The sequence below is a fragment of the Pieris brassicae genome, chromosome 4, assembly GCF_905147105.1.
Source record: "Pieris brassicae chromosome 4, ilPieBrab1.1, whole genome shotgun sequence".
NCBI lineage: Eukaryota > Metazoa > Arthropoda > Insecta > Lepidoptera > Pieridae > Pieris > Pieris brassicae.
The window spans coordinates 17100110-17113400 of NC_059668.1; the positions used below are offsets into that span (position 1 = coordinate 17100110).

The following is a 13291-nucleotide window of genomic DNA, read 5'->3' on the forward strand; positions in this document are numbered from 1 at the left end:
TGTCGAAGCTAAAAGTGTTGTGTAGCTTGTAGTACAGTAATACAAAAATATATTTATATTAAAAGTAAATAGCAGCTTTTTTATTGTTCGTAATTAGTATTAATTATTCTTGAAGTAATTAGGGATGTGGGGTGCGTTAATCGACCAAGGTTTGCAAGATTGTATAAAAGAATGGTGGCAATCAAATATTGAGTCCATTGCGACACATTATTGCAGTATGTCAAAAAATAAAAATAAATCAATGGCGCTACAACCTTTTTAGGTCTGGGCCTCAGATTTCTGTATCTGTTTCATGATCATTTGTATATCTAATAGGCAAGTAGGTGATCAGACTTCTGTGCCTGACGCACGCCGTCAACTTTTTTGATCTACGGCAAGCCGGTTTCTTCACGATGTTTTCCTTCACCGTTCGAGTGAGTGTTAAATGAGCACATAGAAAGAAAATCCATTGGTGCACAGCCGGGGATCGAACTTACAACCTCAGGGATGAAAGTCGCACGTTGAAGCCACTAGGCCAACACTGTACTGCAGTATGTACGTGACATATTATTGTCTCACTTAGGCATAGCTATTATCTGCATTTCCTTGAACAGGGGAACCGAAAAATAACTATCCAAAAGAACATATTTGTATCCATTAAAACAAACATACAATGCACCTTAATGTCTAGCAATAAATTCGTTTAAGTAGCTACATTGGTTAGTTAATTTATAGCGGTAACGTGTAACTTAGATATACTAATGTTGTGTCGAAGACATTGCGATATTAAAAAGGAAAACGCAATAAATCCGTGTTTCCGTGTGTCAGGAACAAAGTACTTATATCGCGGGAAGTGGGCATTCCTCCTATTAGCATACGTTTCTAGAACGCTTATGACAAGCCAACAGCCGAAGATAAGAAACTCAAACACATGTGAATTACCGCTTTGTATTATTATATTCATAATAATCACATTTTCAGCTTTCTCAACGTGGACTAATAAATTATGATTATTCAGGAATTGGGTGAGTCTTTGACGATTATCTCTTAGTAAAATAAAGAAATAATATCTCACAAGGTTTTCTAAAGAAAATTATCACTTCAACAAATGGAATTAGAAATTACAACGAGATACAGTAAATTCAGCAGTTCAGTCTCCTCATTGTTGCAAAATTAGTTTCGTTGTAGCTCTTCCATTCATCTAAAGTCAAGCTGTTTTACAGACCGCAACTACGTGGGAAGGAATTAATGCAGGTGGCATGACGCCGACTAACAGACGAGGTATAGATGGGTGGGTATTAGGGAGTGTGGGGAGAGCAGTGAAAAGTGCAACGTTGTCGTAGTAATTTATTGCAGCTTCACGCGCCACGACCGACGACGCGTTGACGCCACGTGCCGTTGTCTAGCCGAGTCAGCCACTGGGAATAGGGTATCATGTCGAGATGATAACTATGTTATGGAATCTTTTCATTGCAGTTGTGAATATAATCGTGAATACTGTTTATGTTATCGCGTGTGCGATAAACGATATGAATACGCACTGATAAATATAATTAGATGGTTTTTGTGGAATAATCAAACTTTGTTTAAAGAGAAAAAATCATATACAACTCAACAAAAATAATTTACTAGTTATACGGTGAATCATTATTTAAACTATGAGTAATATACGGTCATTATAACGCTGCAAAGTAATTTATTTTTAAAATATTTTATATTTTCCTTGTTGTATACAATGAATATCAATAGTCACTTCTGATTGTAAATGTTCAAGGGCATATTCAAAGTATATATATATATATATACCAGGTTATTTAATACAGGTTATTCTTGTCAACTTACTTACAATATAGTTATTTACAAAGTTTTATTTGTTATAGGAAGCCTTACTTTTTCTAAAATATAATTTATCCACATAAAAATGTACTCTTTTATATTGACAATAACACTGCTTAGTACCCAACTCCTAGCAAATTTGTTAGTGAAGTATATATTTGCTGTGTGATCGAACCAATCTAAAATCGTTCCATCGTGCCACACGTAGGCACCTCGCAGAGTCTCAGGTGCTTCTAAAACCAAATACACTGGCGTTTTGGCCGCCTCGTCAGTAGACAAGAATCCAAGTTTCATAGTCATATCAGTTCTAACGAAGCCTGGATGAACAGAATTAACGCTTATGTTCTTAAACTCTAACTCCTTTTGCTGTATCATTGTTAGTGCACACAAGGCCACTTTTGATACTCTATACGCAGCTATACTACCTTTATCAACTAAATCATCTGGGTTAAAACTACCGTTCTTCTTGGAATCGAGATACCAGTCGACGAATTCGTTTATGTCAGTTATTTTTAAATCCTTTTTCGATAGCCTGTCTATCCAGTATTTGTTTCTGATGTTGCACAGGTGTCCGCAGTCACTTGATACATTTAATATCCTACCATTATTTCTTACTATAGGGTATATCAATTCCTGCATGGTCAGTACGCCCCTGTAGTTAATGTCGATAACTTTCTGTTCCTCCTTATAAGAATTGAAGAGTACACTGTTGACATAACCAGCATTATTGATGAGAATGTCTAAACCTCCATGATTCGATGCTATGTGATCTCTAAGCGCGATAACACTATCTCTATTAGTGACGTCAAGTTGATGATATTCGGGTTGAAGTCCAAGTTTGTTTAGTTTATTGACAGCTGCTTTACCAAGGACTTCGGAACGAGAGGTAAGGTACACAATGCCGTCGAATTTTTGACATAAAGCCTTTACTATGGCGTATCCAATACCTTTATTGGAACCAGTGACAAGAGCAACGCGAGACATGTTCGCAACCGTTCGCTGTTATATGAAAACTGGCGCAAATAGTGACATCAACGTCACTATATCACCTATTGTGATAAACGCGTCTACATAAACATGTAATTAAGTTGTAAATTTGTTTTGTTTCTAAAATATTTTTGTTGAACTTAAGTAACATCATTTACGTTGGCAGTACGAAATTTTTAACTTTTACTGAAAAACTAAACTGTAAGATAATATATAACTTCAATATCTACCGATTTTAGAGCCATTTCTTTAAACATCTACTATGTATTATAGCGTTCTTCCATATTATAACCAAAGCAAGGTCACCCAGGTACTAGCATTACATCAGAATAACAAATTACGGTTTTCCCAGCTCCTGCGTAACTCTCAATAATTTCATTTATTTTTGTTGATTGACCTTTGTTCTTTTTAACCTTCATCAGAAGGGTATGAGAGCTACAATTTGTTTATTATTTAATTAGTGATGTTAGATTTGTGTTGACTTATTTCTGTTATTGTTTATTGATATGTTGACCTTTTGTGGGGCTCATCATTTACTGATAGTAATAACAAGTTACTGTTGCGATTATGTCTCTCGGTAGCAGTACATACATAATTTAGCATTTATATTTTGTTTCCAGGATCACACCACACTCGCTATTATATTTAGCTGTGTATAATGTATATGGTCAGGTATACAAAAAGTCCCACCAATAAAACACAGGCAAGCATTAGTAAGGCATAGAAAGTTGAAAAAGGATTGCTAATTGTTTCACATACTCCTTCATCCCATGTTAAACATGTCGAAACTTTTTAATTGAAACGTAAACACAAAAAGTTTGTTCGGTTTAATTCATCAGGCGTGAATTATTTACATGACCCGCTGATACTCCACTTCTGTAACTCATTAATAAATAATTGTGACACTTCAATTAGACCCAGTTTTTCCTTGCTCTCGAATTAATGACTATGCTAATGATACGAGTTCTACGCTCCGAATTTTGATACAACCCAAAATATTGTGTTATATCTGGCTCATATCGATTTCATTTTTATATAAGCTTTATTCGCTTATGTCATCTATAGACGTTTATGTATGAAAAATTAATGTCAAATTAATTTTATAGACAGCACGGGACGACTCATATCGTGTGTCTGAGCTAAAGATACTCCGAACAATCACAATCAAACGATACGGACGCCCTGTATTGTATTACGTACATGCGAGTATACGTTACCTATACCGTATCAGTGGGATTTATATTCATCAGAAGTAAAGTGAAAAAACTTAAAATAAAGTGTGTTCTGTTTTAGTAATGGCCAGTTGGTAAATAGATAGTAATCTTATTAAAAGTTTGGAATTTTCAGAGTTAAACTACTAAAAGAACAATAAATTATAGTTCTGAAGACTCTTCGTACTGTCGTAGTTCTCAAAGTGTTACGGCAGAGAGGTAACAAATCTAGCGTATATTGATAATTGAAATAAATAAAAGAATTAAATTAAGTAATTTCATTATCAGGCACTAGTTATAATGTGTCCTTACTCATGAAGATTTTGAATAAAAACAGCTTTAAACGAGCAGAATTACATAAAGATGCGTTGCGGACGTGAATGTTTCGTTGTTAAATATAATTAAAGTTGAACAGTACTATTGTGGCCGCATTGCGTTTACAATTCAGCCCGATTAATGTTTACTGTTAAATTAAGTTGCTATCGATAATGAATCATTATTTCAATTATTTTCTTAATCTTTTTTTTCTGAAAATAATCAGTGGTTTTATTCATAACTGAAGTGTTTAATAACGTTGAATAATTTCTAAAAAGTTCTATTGTAAATGTAAACTTCGATAGCGACTACTATAATTGATAATCAATAATTAGGTTACAATTGATTACTCTTTGTTTGAATGTTATATTGCAATTATGTGGTAAGCCAACTGCAACTTGCATAATATATATCAGTTTAAATTAATTTTAAATAAGCATAAATTATGTGGTAGTATATTCCAAATTTGTAGCTTAATTGGATTTATGTTTATTAATTGAGGCTAAACTGGGTATAAATGTATTTACAATTAACCTAATCTGTCTTTGTTGAATTACAAACAGAATATATAAACGTTTATCCTATATATCTTTGAAGCAAGCAGTGGCGAAATTTCCCTTGGAAGGAGTGCGTAAATCCGTAGATTCGTGGCCAAACTGATTAAAGGCCTGTATAAAAGCCAAAGGTGGCCATTACGAATAGAATATTTATTTTTTAAAGAAGACTTTAATTAATATATAGGTATACATTTTAATTATATTACATTACTTCATTAAATGCATTTCATTTGGAACAAAACTTATGGCGCTACTAGGTACAATATAAACATGCTATTAAAAATTCGACCAAAGACCCATTAACTACATTTGTATGCATTACTAGTAAATCTTAAGCTTTTTAATCAAGCAAATAGGGAACTTAATTTGTTTGGATAACCTTTAATGAGTTGTGAGGCAAAGGTTGGCTCCTGTTTTTTTTTATATTTTCACCTACGTCACATTTGTATCTAATACCAGAAACCAAGCTCTATACGCAATTTGTGTTACCAGGTTACGAAGGAATTAAAATGTATAGAAAACTTTAGTTCATTATTAATAATAGTTGGAGAAGCAGCGTTATATTTGGTTGAGACGCTTTTAGATATAAAATTAGTACGAGAGACAAAGCAATATAATTTATACAGGAAGGAGTGACGCCGCTCGCCGCGCTAACTCTCTTCAAAGGTAACAATGAACGCGAGTTAATATGCTTTATCTCTTATTTCTGGAGATTCACAATTCTATTATTAAACGGTACATAATACTATGTCGTATTTAGAAGCTTGAAACAATATAATGTGAAAACAGCAGGTATCGTATTATTTAAATTAGAACATAAAACTATAATGACGTACACGTACTAACATACAATAATATAACAAAAAACTAACCTTAAAATATAATTATTAAAATATATTATTAAAAGGAGTCCCTATAGACAAGGTTCCGAAGATACTGACAGCGTTCCCCCTTTGAATAGCTAGACTATTCTTTGTCCGAGGTAGCTGCCAGCTCTTCGGTCTCCTGTGATGTCGACTAACCTTTTGCTTTATCCTTAAAAAGCCTTTCTGTAACCTTTGGCAACCCTACGGACCAAGCCACATCACAAGCCTCGCCAGTTCTGTTGATGGAATGTCGATGGGGATATCATGAATAGTAGTTTGTTCACATATAGGTAACACAATGTGTTAATTAATTAAAAAAAATGCTTTTTAGATTCTACTGCTAGTTCTCATCTAGAAATTAGCGGGACGTAGAACGGACGAGAACTGTAAATAAACTCACCGTCCTTGTTTTAAATCTCCAAGATTTTTGCTTTGCAAAATGTTTGTATGGACCAGCAACATCATGCTCCTGGTCATATATTAAAGCAATTAATAAAAACAATGAAAGACAATTTTTATATAGCAGTCCATAGTCCCCCAAAAAACCTCTAGGATTCTATTCTATTCTAGTCTATTAAGAAGTCTACTTGAGACGAATTAATAAAATCCTTTTTATGCAACAGTTGCTACTACATTGGCTATAGGTCCTGTCGAAGCCTAAAACTACCCAATGCTAGCTGAAGTGGGGGTTTAAATTGCATAGCCTAACTTGCCTCATGCTTAAGAATATATTAACTATTTAAAATGTAGTAAATATTTAAGATAATTTAATTAACTCTGAGTATGGCTGCGATAAATGTTTAGAAAAGATAATGTTCAATTTCTAACCATTAAATTTATAACAATTAGAAAATGAAGCAATCTAAATTTTGAAACTATGTTTTACTTGTATAAAATTTAACTCCTAATTAACCTCAACGTCGTTACCAGATTACAATTATATCCAGTACTTAGTTAATTGAAGTTATTGGTCACTACTAATAAAGCTCAAACAATAACATAATGTTGGTTGCACTAACACAATATCTGTATAATTGAGCGATTAATAATTCATTAAGGTAGGCGGCAAGACTAAAGCCTTATCTATGAAATTCAATTGAGATAAGACTGTCGAAGATGAAATATGTATTAATTAAAACAGGCATGACTTATGGCGCGTTTAGTGATTTATATACATATTCATATATTATCATTTAAAGCTTGATTATTAAAAGGGTTGTTATAACCATTCCTAAAGCCTTGTCGCTCCGGCGTGCGACTCTCATCCCTGAAGTACTATCCCCGGCTGTGCACCAAGAGACTCTCTGTGTGCGCGATTAGTGATTTATATACATATTAATATATTATCATTTAAAGCTTGATTATTAAAAGGGTTGTTATAACCATTCCTAAAGCCTTGTCGCTCCGGCGTGCGACTCTCATCCCTGAAGTACTATCCCCGGCTGTGCCCCAAGAGACTCTCTGTGTGCGCGATTAGTGATTTATATACATATTAATATATTATCATTTAAAGCTTGATTTTTAAAAGAGTTGTTATAACCATTCCTAAAGCCTTGTCGCTCCGGCGTGCGACTCTCATCCCTGAAGTACTATCCCCGGCTGTGCACCAATAGACTGTGCGCGTTTAGTGAGGAAACTGGCATCTTTTAGACTTAAATTGTCGACGTCTTTAGGCACAGAAGCTTGATTAACTACTTTTCGACTAAAATAACCAAATGATCATGAAACAGATACAGAAATAAGATAAATACAGATCCCAAATCAACAAAGAAAATACGTAGAAACATTTAAGAAAATATCATACGAAATATAAATAAACGCACATATCTAAAAGTAAACGCCCTTCCACCTCTCTTACTCGAAAGTTTCGCAGAGTAATCTGTTCTCAAAATTCAATAACTTATCATTGATATCACGCGATTTTTAGATCACATATACGATCACATATATAAGAATTCTGTAAGTTAGCCTGTTAAAGGAGGAAAATCGGTTTATATTCCTAGTTCCTAGATGTAACATGTAAGCTTTTATTGTAATATCCGTTAGCATTTTTTTTAAATAAAAATCCAAATTGACATGTTATTAAGAAATGGTTTTATTTATAAAAACAATTGGCGTGTTAGGTTGCTGCGTATTACTCACATTGCGATCAAGCGTGGATGTCTTAAAATAATAATCAGCTTTGTGATCGTACCAGTCAAGAACCTTCCTGTCATACCACACATATGCACCCTTCAAACTTTGCGGGGCTTCCAAAGCCAGGTAAAGAGGAGTTTCGGCCGCTTCGTCGGCGTTGTAGAATCCAACGCCTAAGGTCATGTCCGTGCGAACCAGGCCTGGGTGCATTGAATTTACACTGATATTTCTCTCATCCAGCTCTTTCTGCTGGAGCATAGTTAGAGCGCTCAACGCCACCTTAGCCACTCTATAAGCGACTACCGTACCATTATCAGCAAAGTCATCCTTTCTAAAAGTATTATTCTTACACGAGTCCAGGAACCAATCGACAAATTCATTGATTTCCTTTAAGGTTAAATCCTTTTTAGACAACTTTTTTAACCAAAACTCATTTTTTACATTAGATATGTGGCCACAGTCACTCGATATGTTTATAATGCGACCGTTATTTCTCACCAATGGAAATATTAGTTCTTGAATCGTTAATATACTCTTATAGTTGACGTCTACAATGTATTTGTTTTCTTCGTAACTGTTGTATAGATCTCTGCTATTGGCGACAGCAGCGTTGTTGATGAGAATATCAACACCTCCGTGCTTTTTTCGAAGATACTCACTGAATCTCAGGACGCTGTCACGATCAGCTACATCGAGTTGGTGGAAGAGGGGATGGAGGTTTAGTTTGTTAAGTTCTGAGACTGCCTGCTCTCCTCGTTTGACATCTCTGGCAGTGAGGTAGACTACTCCTTTAAACCTTTGACAGAGACCTTTAACTATGGAAAAACCGATGCCTTTATTGGAGCCCGTGACGATGGCAACACGTTCCGTCATGATAGTGACTGCTCTGTCCCGCACGGCTCGAGCGCCTGATTGTTATAGTTAAATCAATTTTACTTATATTTGATAAAACCGGTTAAATGTTATCGAAACAATGTGTATCGTTGTGTAAGTGTATAAAGCGATTGTTTCAAACAAAAATTAATTAATGCTTCCGTCGATAACACTCAGATAATATATGCACTATTGTTAATGAGCGTATCGCTTTAATTTATTGGAAATTGTAATGTAAGAACAACGGAATTTATTTATTATTAATACTTATCTTTTATTAATTTTTAAAACTAAATATAGCAACATTAAACACCATCACCAACACCCACATTAGTGAGTTTTAATTAAAAAACTGTATTGTTTAGAAAGAAACTGTAGACATTACTGTTAATCTATCGATATGTTCATGGCTAGTCATTAATCATAAATCGTGTTGAATACGCACGATTTGCTCGTAAAAAACAAAGACTTATCTTAATGACAACTTTTAAACACAAACATATTATTAAAAGTAAATTTAAACAAACAAAAATTGGACAGTAGAAGATAAACATAAGTTAGTAAATACAGCTAAGGTCCTTGAGGAGGTTGGTGTACTGGTGTACTCTATCACCAAAAGCTTAATAGGGCGCCAGCTTACAGGGACAATATTCAGAGAATTGTTAAGATGAAGCTAAACAATTCTCTGAATATTGTCACATAAGTCAAACACTAATAAATATGTTTCACGCAAAAAAGCTACTCATGTATCGCCTGCTGAAGTTAATTTTTGCTGACACACCGTGCATATATGAAAATAAAACTAGAAGTAACAAAATAACGTTTAAGGAAGTGCAGATGTATATGTTTATAAACTTTTTATCTTTAAAAACTTGAGTCTTGAGTCGGCGCCAAATGAATCAATTACGTACAAGTAATTAATGGCTAAATAAATGTAATGTAAATGTGGAAGAGAGTGCTTGCGTCTGGCTATACTCTCGGGGTGTAACTCAGTCGATTCAGGTAATCACTATATTAAACTAAGAAAGCCTCTTTGAACAAAATGTACAGCGTTGGCTCGTACAGACCTTATGATGAGTGTTTGCTAAGTGAAAATACAAGTATACAATGGAAGGTTCAAAGGCGTAAAGCACGTTGACGCCCCATTAAAAAGGCTTATAAACTTTTACTTAATAGTGATACCAGAGTATAAATAAAGGCTGCTGCTAGCTCTTTTAAGTTGTAAATTTACTTACCTTTTGAAATGAGAGTTGTATCGAGGAGAGCTTCAAAATGTCCAGTATTAAAAACAGCGAGCGGAAATATATTTATTAAAACCGAAATATCCATGCTCTGTACAATTTCGTTTGCTCGATTTGACGTTTGTTCTGACGTTTTATTTAATTTTCTAACTTTATTTCTTTTAAATGAAGTATTAAATGAAGCAGAAATGGTATATCACCTAATACAGGTTCTTGGCCACAGTTGCTTTGTTTTATTATACTTATTAGTGTTAAATTTTTACATTATAGTTTTTTGACATTTACGCGAATTTAAGGATTTGATACCGTTTTAAATTACCCCGAGGTCTACTAGGGTCTCTTTATACACATTTGTAATTCTTAATTACTTTACAAATGTACGCTATTATACGTAAACAGTAAAATTAATTCAACGTTCGACTTAATGTTATTACTATGTTTCATCTGTATCTTTTAAACTAATTTATTATATTACCTTTTTGTAAATACAGTTTTTCTAAATTTTCATTGAATAAAGGTTTACCGTATCAAAATATTTTAAAGGTCACGTCTGTTATTTTAAGCGTATTTAGCGTGGGTTATGAGCGATAACACACTTAACGAACATTTAGCGAAATATTATTGGGTTACTGTGGGGTAGGGAGGAAGAGAAATACTCAAGATTATTTGCTCGGGGAGCCCTCATAGCAGATACTATAAATTTTGTCACCTTTACAAGCATTAATTACATTGTTACCTTTACGAATACTGTTCATTACAGAACTTTTCACTGTCGTATGAACAGATTCAAATATATGGTTCCGTCTTACACGATAAGCAAAGTTGATAAGAAGTGAAGTTTGCACGATAAGCGCTCAAACACTGGGCCATCAGGTGTAATGACTATGACATCACGTGCTCATTATTACTGTATAAACGTTTCGCGAGCTCCATAACCGGCAGAACGAGTGCCTTTATTGTACGACGTATGCGTTATGGTTCTACTTTGAATATAATGCACGTCATAACACATGTGCACAGATAACACATTCTTTTTATTAAATTTGGCTAATAAAATGCATAAAAAAGTATAAAAAAACACGTAAGAAACTGATTTTAGAAGTAAGACCATATACAAATATATATTTTTCTCCTTTTTTGTGTTATTTTAATGTAAATAAAGTGTTTGTAGTATTTAAAGGTAGCCTCATGTAAGAGAATAAATGTATTGTTGATTACTTTATACAAGAGTTTGCAAGCACGTCATATTGTAAACACCTTCCCGTAGCTCTATAGCATCGATGAATAAATAATGAATACTGTTCTTAAGTATTAGTATAAATATTGAGATGAACCGTGACTCAATGAAAAGGTTTTACAGAAAAAGTAAAAACTAATTTCACAAGTGATTATTCGGATTCGAAAACTTTTTCTTTTCATTCCAATTATTTTGGCTCGGCGTTACTTTTTGTCGCTTCTTTGTCAATACATAAACCATCAAAGGATGCTCTATGTTTAAATTATAATACATAAATGTTTTGTAGTTAATACGCACATCAAGGATTTCTTCAAATAGTATAAATAAATTAAAGTGGTTAAAATATGTGAACGTAAAATCGTCAAACCTCGCATAACGCTCATTAACAATTTGTCCGGGATTATGATTCGAGACAGTTTAATTAAAATCGTCTGGCAGCGTGCCAGGCAAGCAGGCTGGCAGGTCTGTTCTGGCGAGGTCTGGCACCGCGCCGGAACCTTTATATTGTCCGGTGATTTATGTATCTACCTCTCAATGATATCGTATTCGGTGACGCGTGCTGACACCGGCTTGGAAACAAAACTGGTTCTTCCAATTCAGTCCGGAGTTACGGTCTTCGACTTGAAGCGTTGCGGGTAGAAAATAAACTAAATTAATGGATTTTTTAAATCTATATATTGCCTAAATTATTGGAAATATTTAGTACAAAAGTTATCATTTCTAAAAAAAGAATATGCTTTATAATATGCTAGGTTGTTGCTACTTTAAAAATGTAGGGAAAACAATTGCGCTGTAAAGCTGGAAAATGTAAAAGATTTGGAACTGCCTGCGAAATGGAAACAAAGCGCAAGTAAATAAAATAAAGTGTGCCGTTTTGGTGCAGTTTCCCCTCGGCTCTGCTATGAATAAGGTATGAGTGATCCGCCAAGAGACAGCCGTTGGCACAGTGCATATGCCACAGTAAGGAAATCTATACATGTAACAGATAATGCTTAACGAAATACGTGTCATTAAAGGCGGGCAACACCCGAAAGCAGGGTGCTGGCGTTGCAGGTCCAAGCACCTTATTCTAAGGGCTGCTTTTTCGCTTACAATCCAATGAAAATATTATAATAACAATCTACTTATAAAGCCTTTATCAACCTTATCAAAAATAATTACACTATAGAAAGTTATTACTTATAATTCTAGGTTTATATTTCACCACTGTAATATTTCATAACTGTACACTGCATACAATATTAAATTATATATTGTGTAGTTGATTCCATCAGTATTGGATGCTGTGTAGCGATGCCTCCATATGCCTGTGGAATATAGAAACATTGAATACTCCGGTTTTGGCGAGAAGCGCACACGGCCCAGTATTGTATTGTGTCCGGGACGATGATATATTGCACTTCTCATAGTTTTATATTACGAAAGTTTTATTCATATTTTAAATAGATATACCTAAATTGTCTCAGAGAGATATCGAGTTTTCATTGTCCATATGAAACTAACTCAATTATTTTTCTCATTAAGTATCACTTATAGAGGGTAAAGTACCTGCTTCTTGTACCTGCTCTGTAGGTGTTTTTTTATTATTTTTCCATATTAGGGATGCCCGGAAGAGATCGCTTGTTAGCGATAAGGACGCCCGTTGCCTAATTACCTATGAAACCTGCTTTTTATATGTATGTTTTTGTATAGGGTAACGAAGTGTGAATAAATAAAAAATATCAGGATTGTAAAAGGTAAACCATTTTACCAATTATTTAAGTAATTTTAGACATTCCTATTTCCTTAGTCTACATATCTTGTTTCTACCAAACTTTAAGCGATGATTATCATTAAATTCACAAAATCTCAAATGACATTGTTATAAACTGTCATAAAACCGAGCCTATTACAACGTTGTTTTGATTTACATGTCCCAAATTTGTTGTAAAACAAAACGATCTATCGTTTAGTGGTTTTATTCAATGTAGATTGAACCAATTTGCGAACGTTAAAGGGCTGGTGACAGGTTTGATCCCAGAATCGATATGTATGTGTGATGTATAGTGTACGG

The 13291-nt window shown here is 34.1% G+C and overlaps 2 protein-coding genes across 5 annotated transcripts; both read right to left on the reverse strand.

Moving 5' to 3' along the window:
* Nucleotides 1-917: 917 nt before the first annotated feature.
* LOC123708952 (carbonyl reductase [NADPH] 3-like) lies at nucleotides 918-2819 on the reverse strand. The gene has a single exon (XM_045659992.1). It carries the CDS (start codon nucleotides 2797-2799, stop codon nucleotides 1837-1839), a length of 963 nt encoding a protein of 320 aa, XP_045515948.1. The 5' UTR covers nucleotides 2800-2819; the 3' UTR covers nucleotides 918-1836.
* A 5003-nt stretch (nucleotides 2820-7822) lies between these two features.
* Nucleotides 7823-10943, reverse strand: LOC123708258 (carbonyl reductase [NADPH] 1-like). 4 transcript variants are annotated; one of them, XM_045658879.1, is made up of 2 exons: nucleotides 10738-10943; nucleotides 7823-8795 (listed from the first exon to the last, which is right to left on the reverse strand). In XM_045658879.1, the coding sequence occupies exons 1-2, from the start codon at nucleotides 10754-10756 to the stop codon at nucleotides 7834-7836; spliced, it is 981 nt and encodes a 326-aa protein (XP_045514835.1). In that variant the 5' UTR covers nucleotides 10757-10943; the 3' UTR covers nucleotides 7823-7833. The 4 variants fall into 4 exon arrangements, with proteins under 4 accessions (XP_045514835.1, XP_045514834.1, XP_045514838.1 ...); XM_045658878.1 differs by lacking the exon at nucleotides 10738-10943 and adding an exon at nucleotides 9996-10176; XM_045658882.1 differs by lacking the exon at nucleotides 10738-10943 and adding an exon at nucleotides 9032-9126.
* Between the last annotated feature and the right edge of the window lie 2348 nt (nucleotides 10944-13291).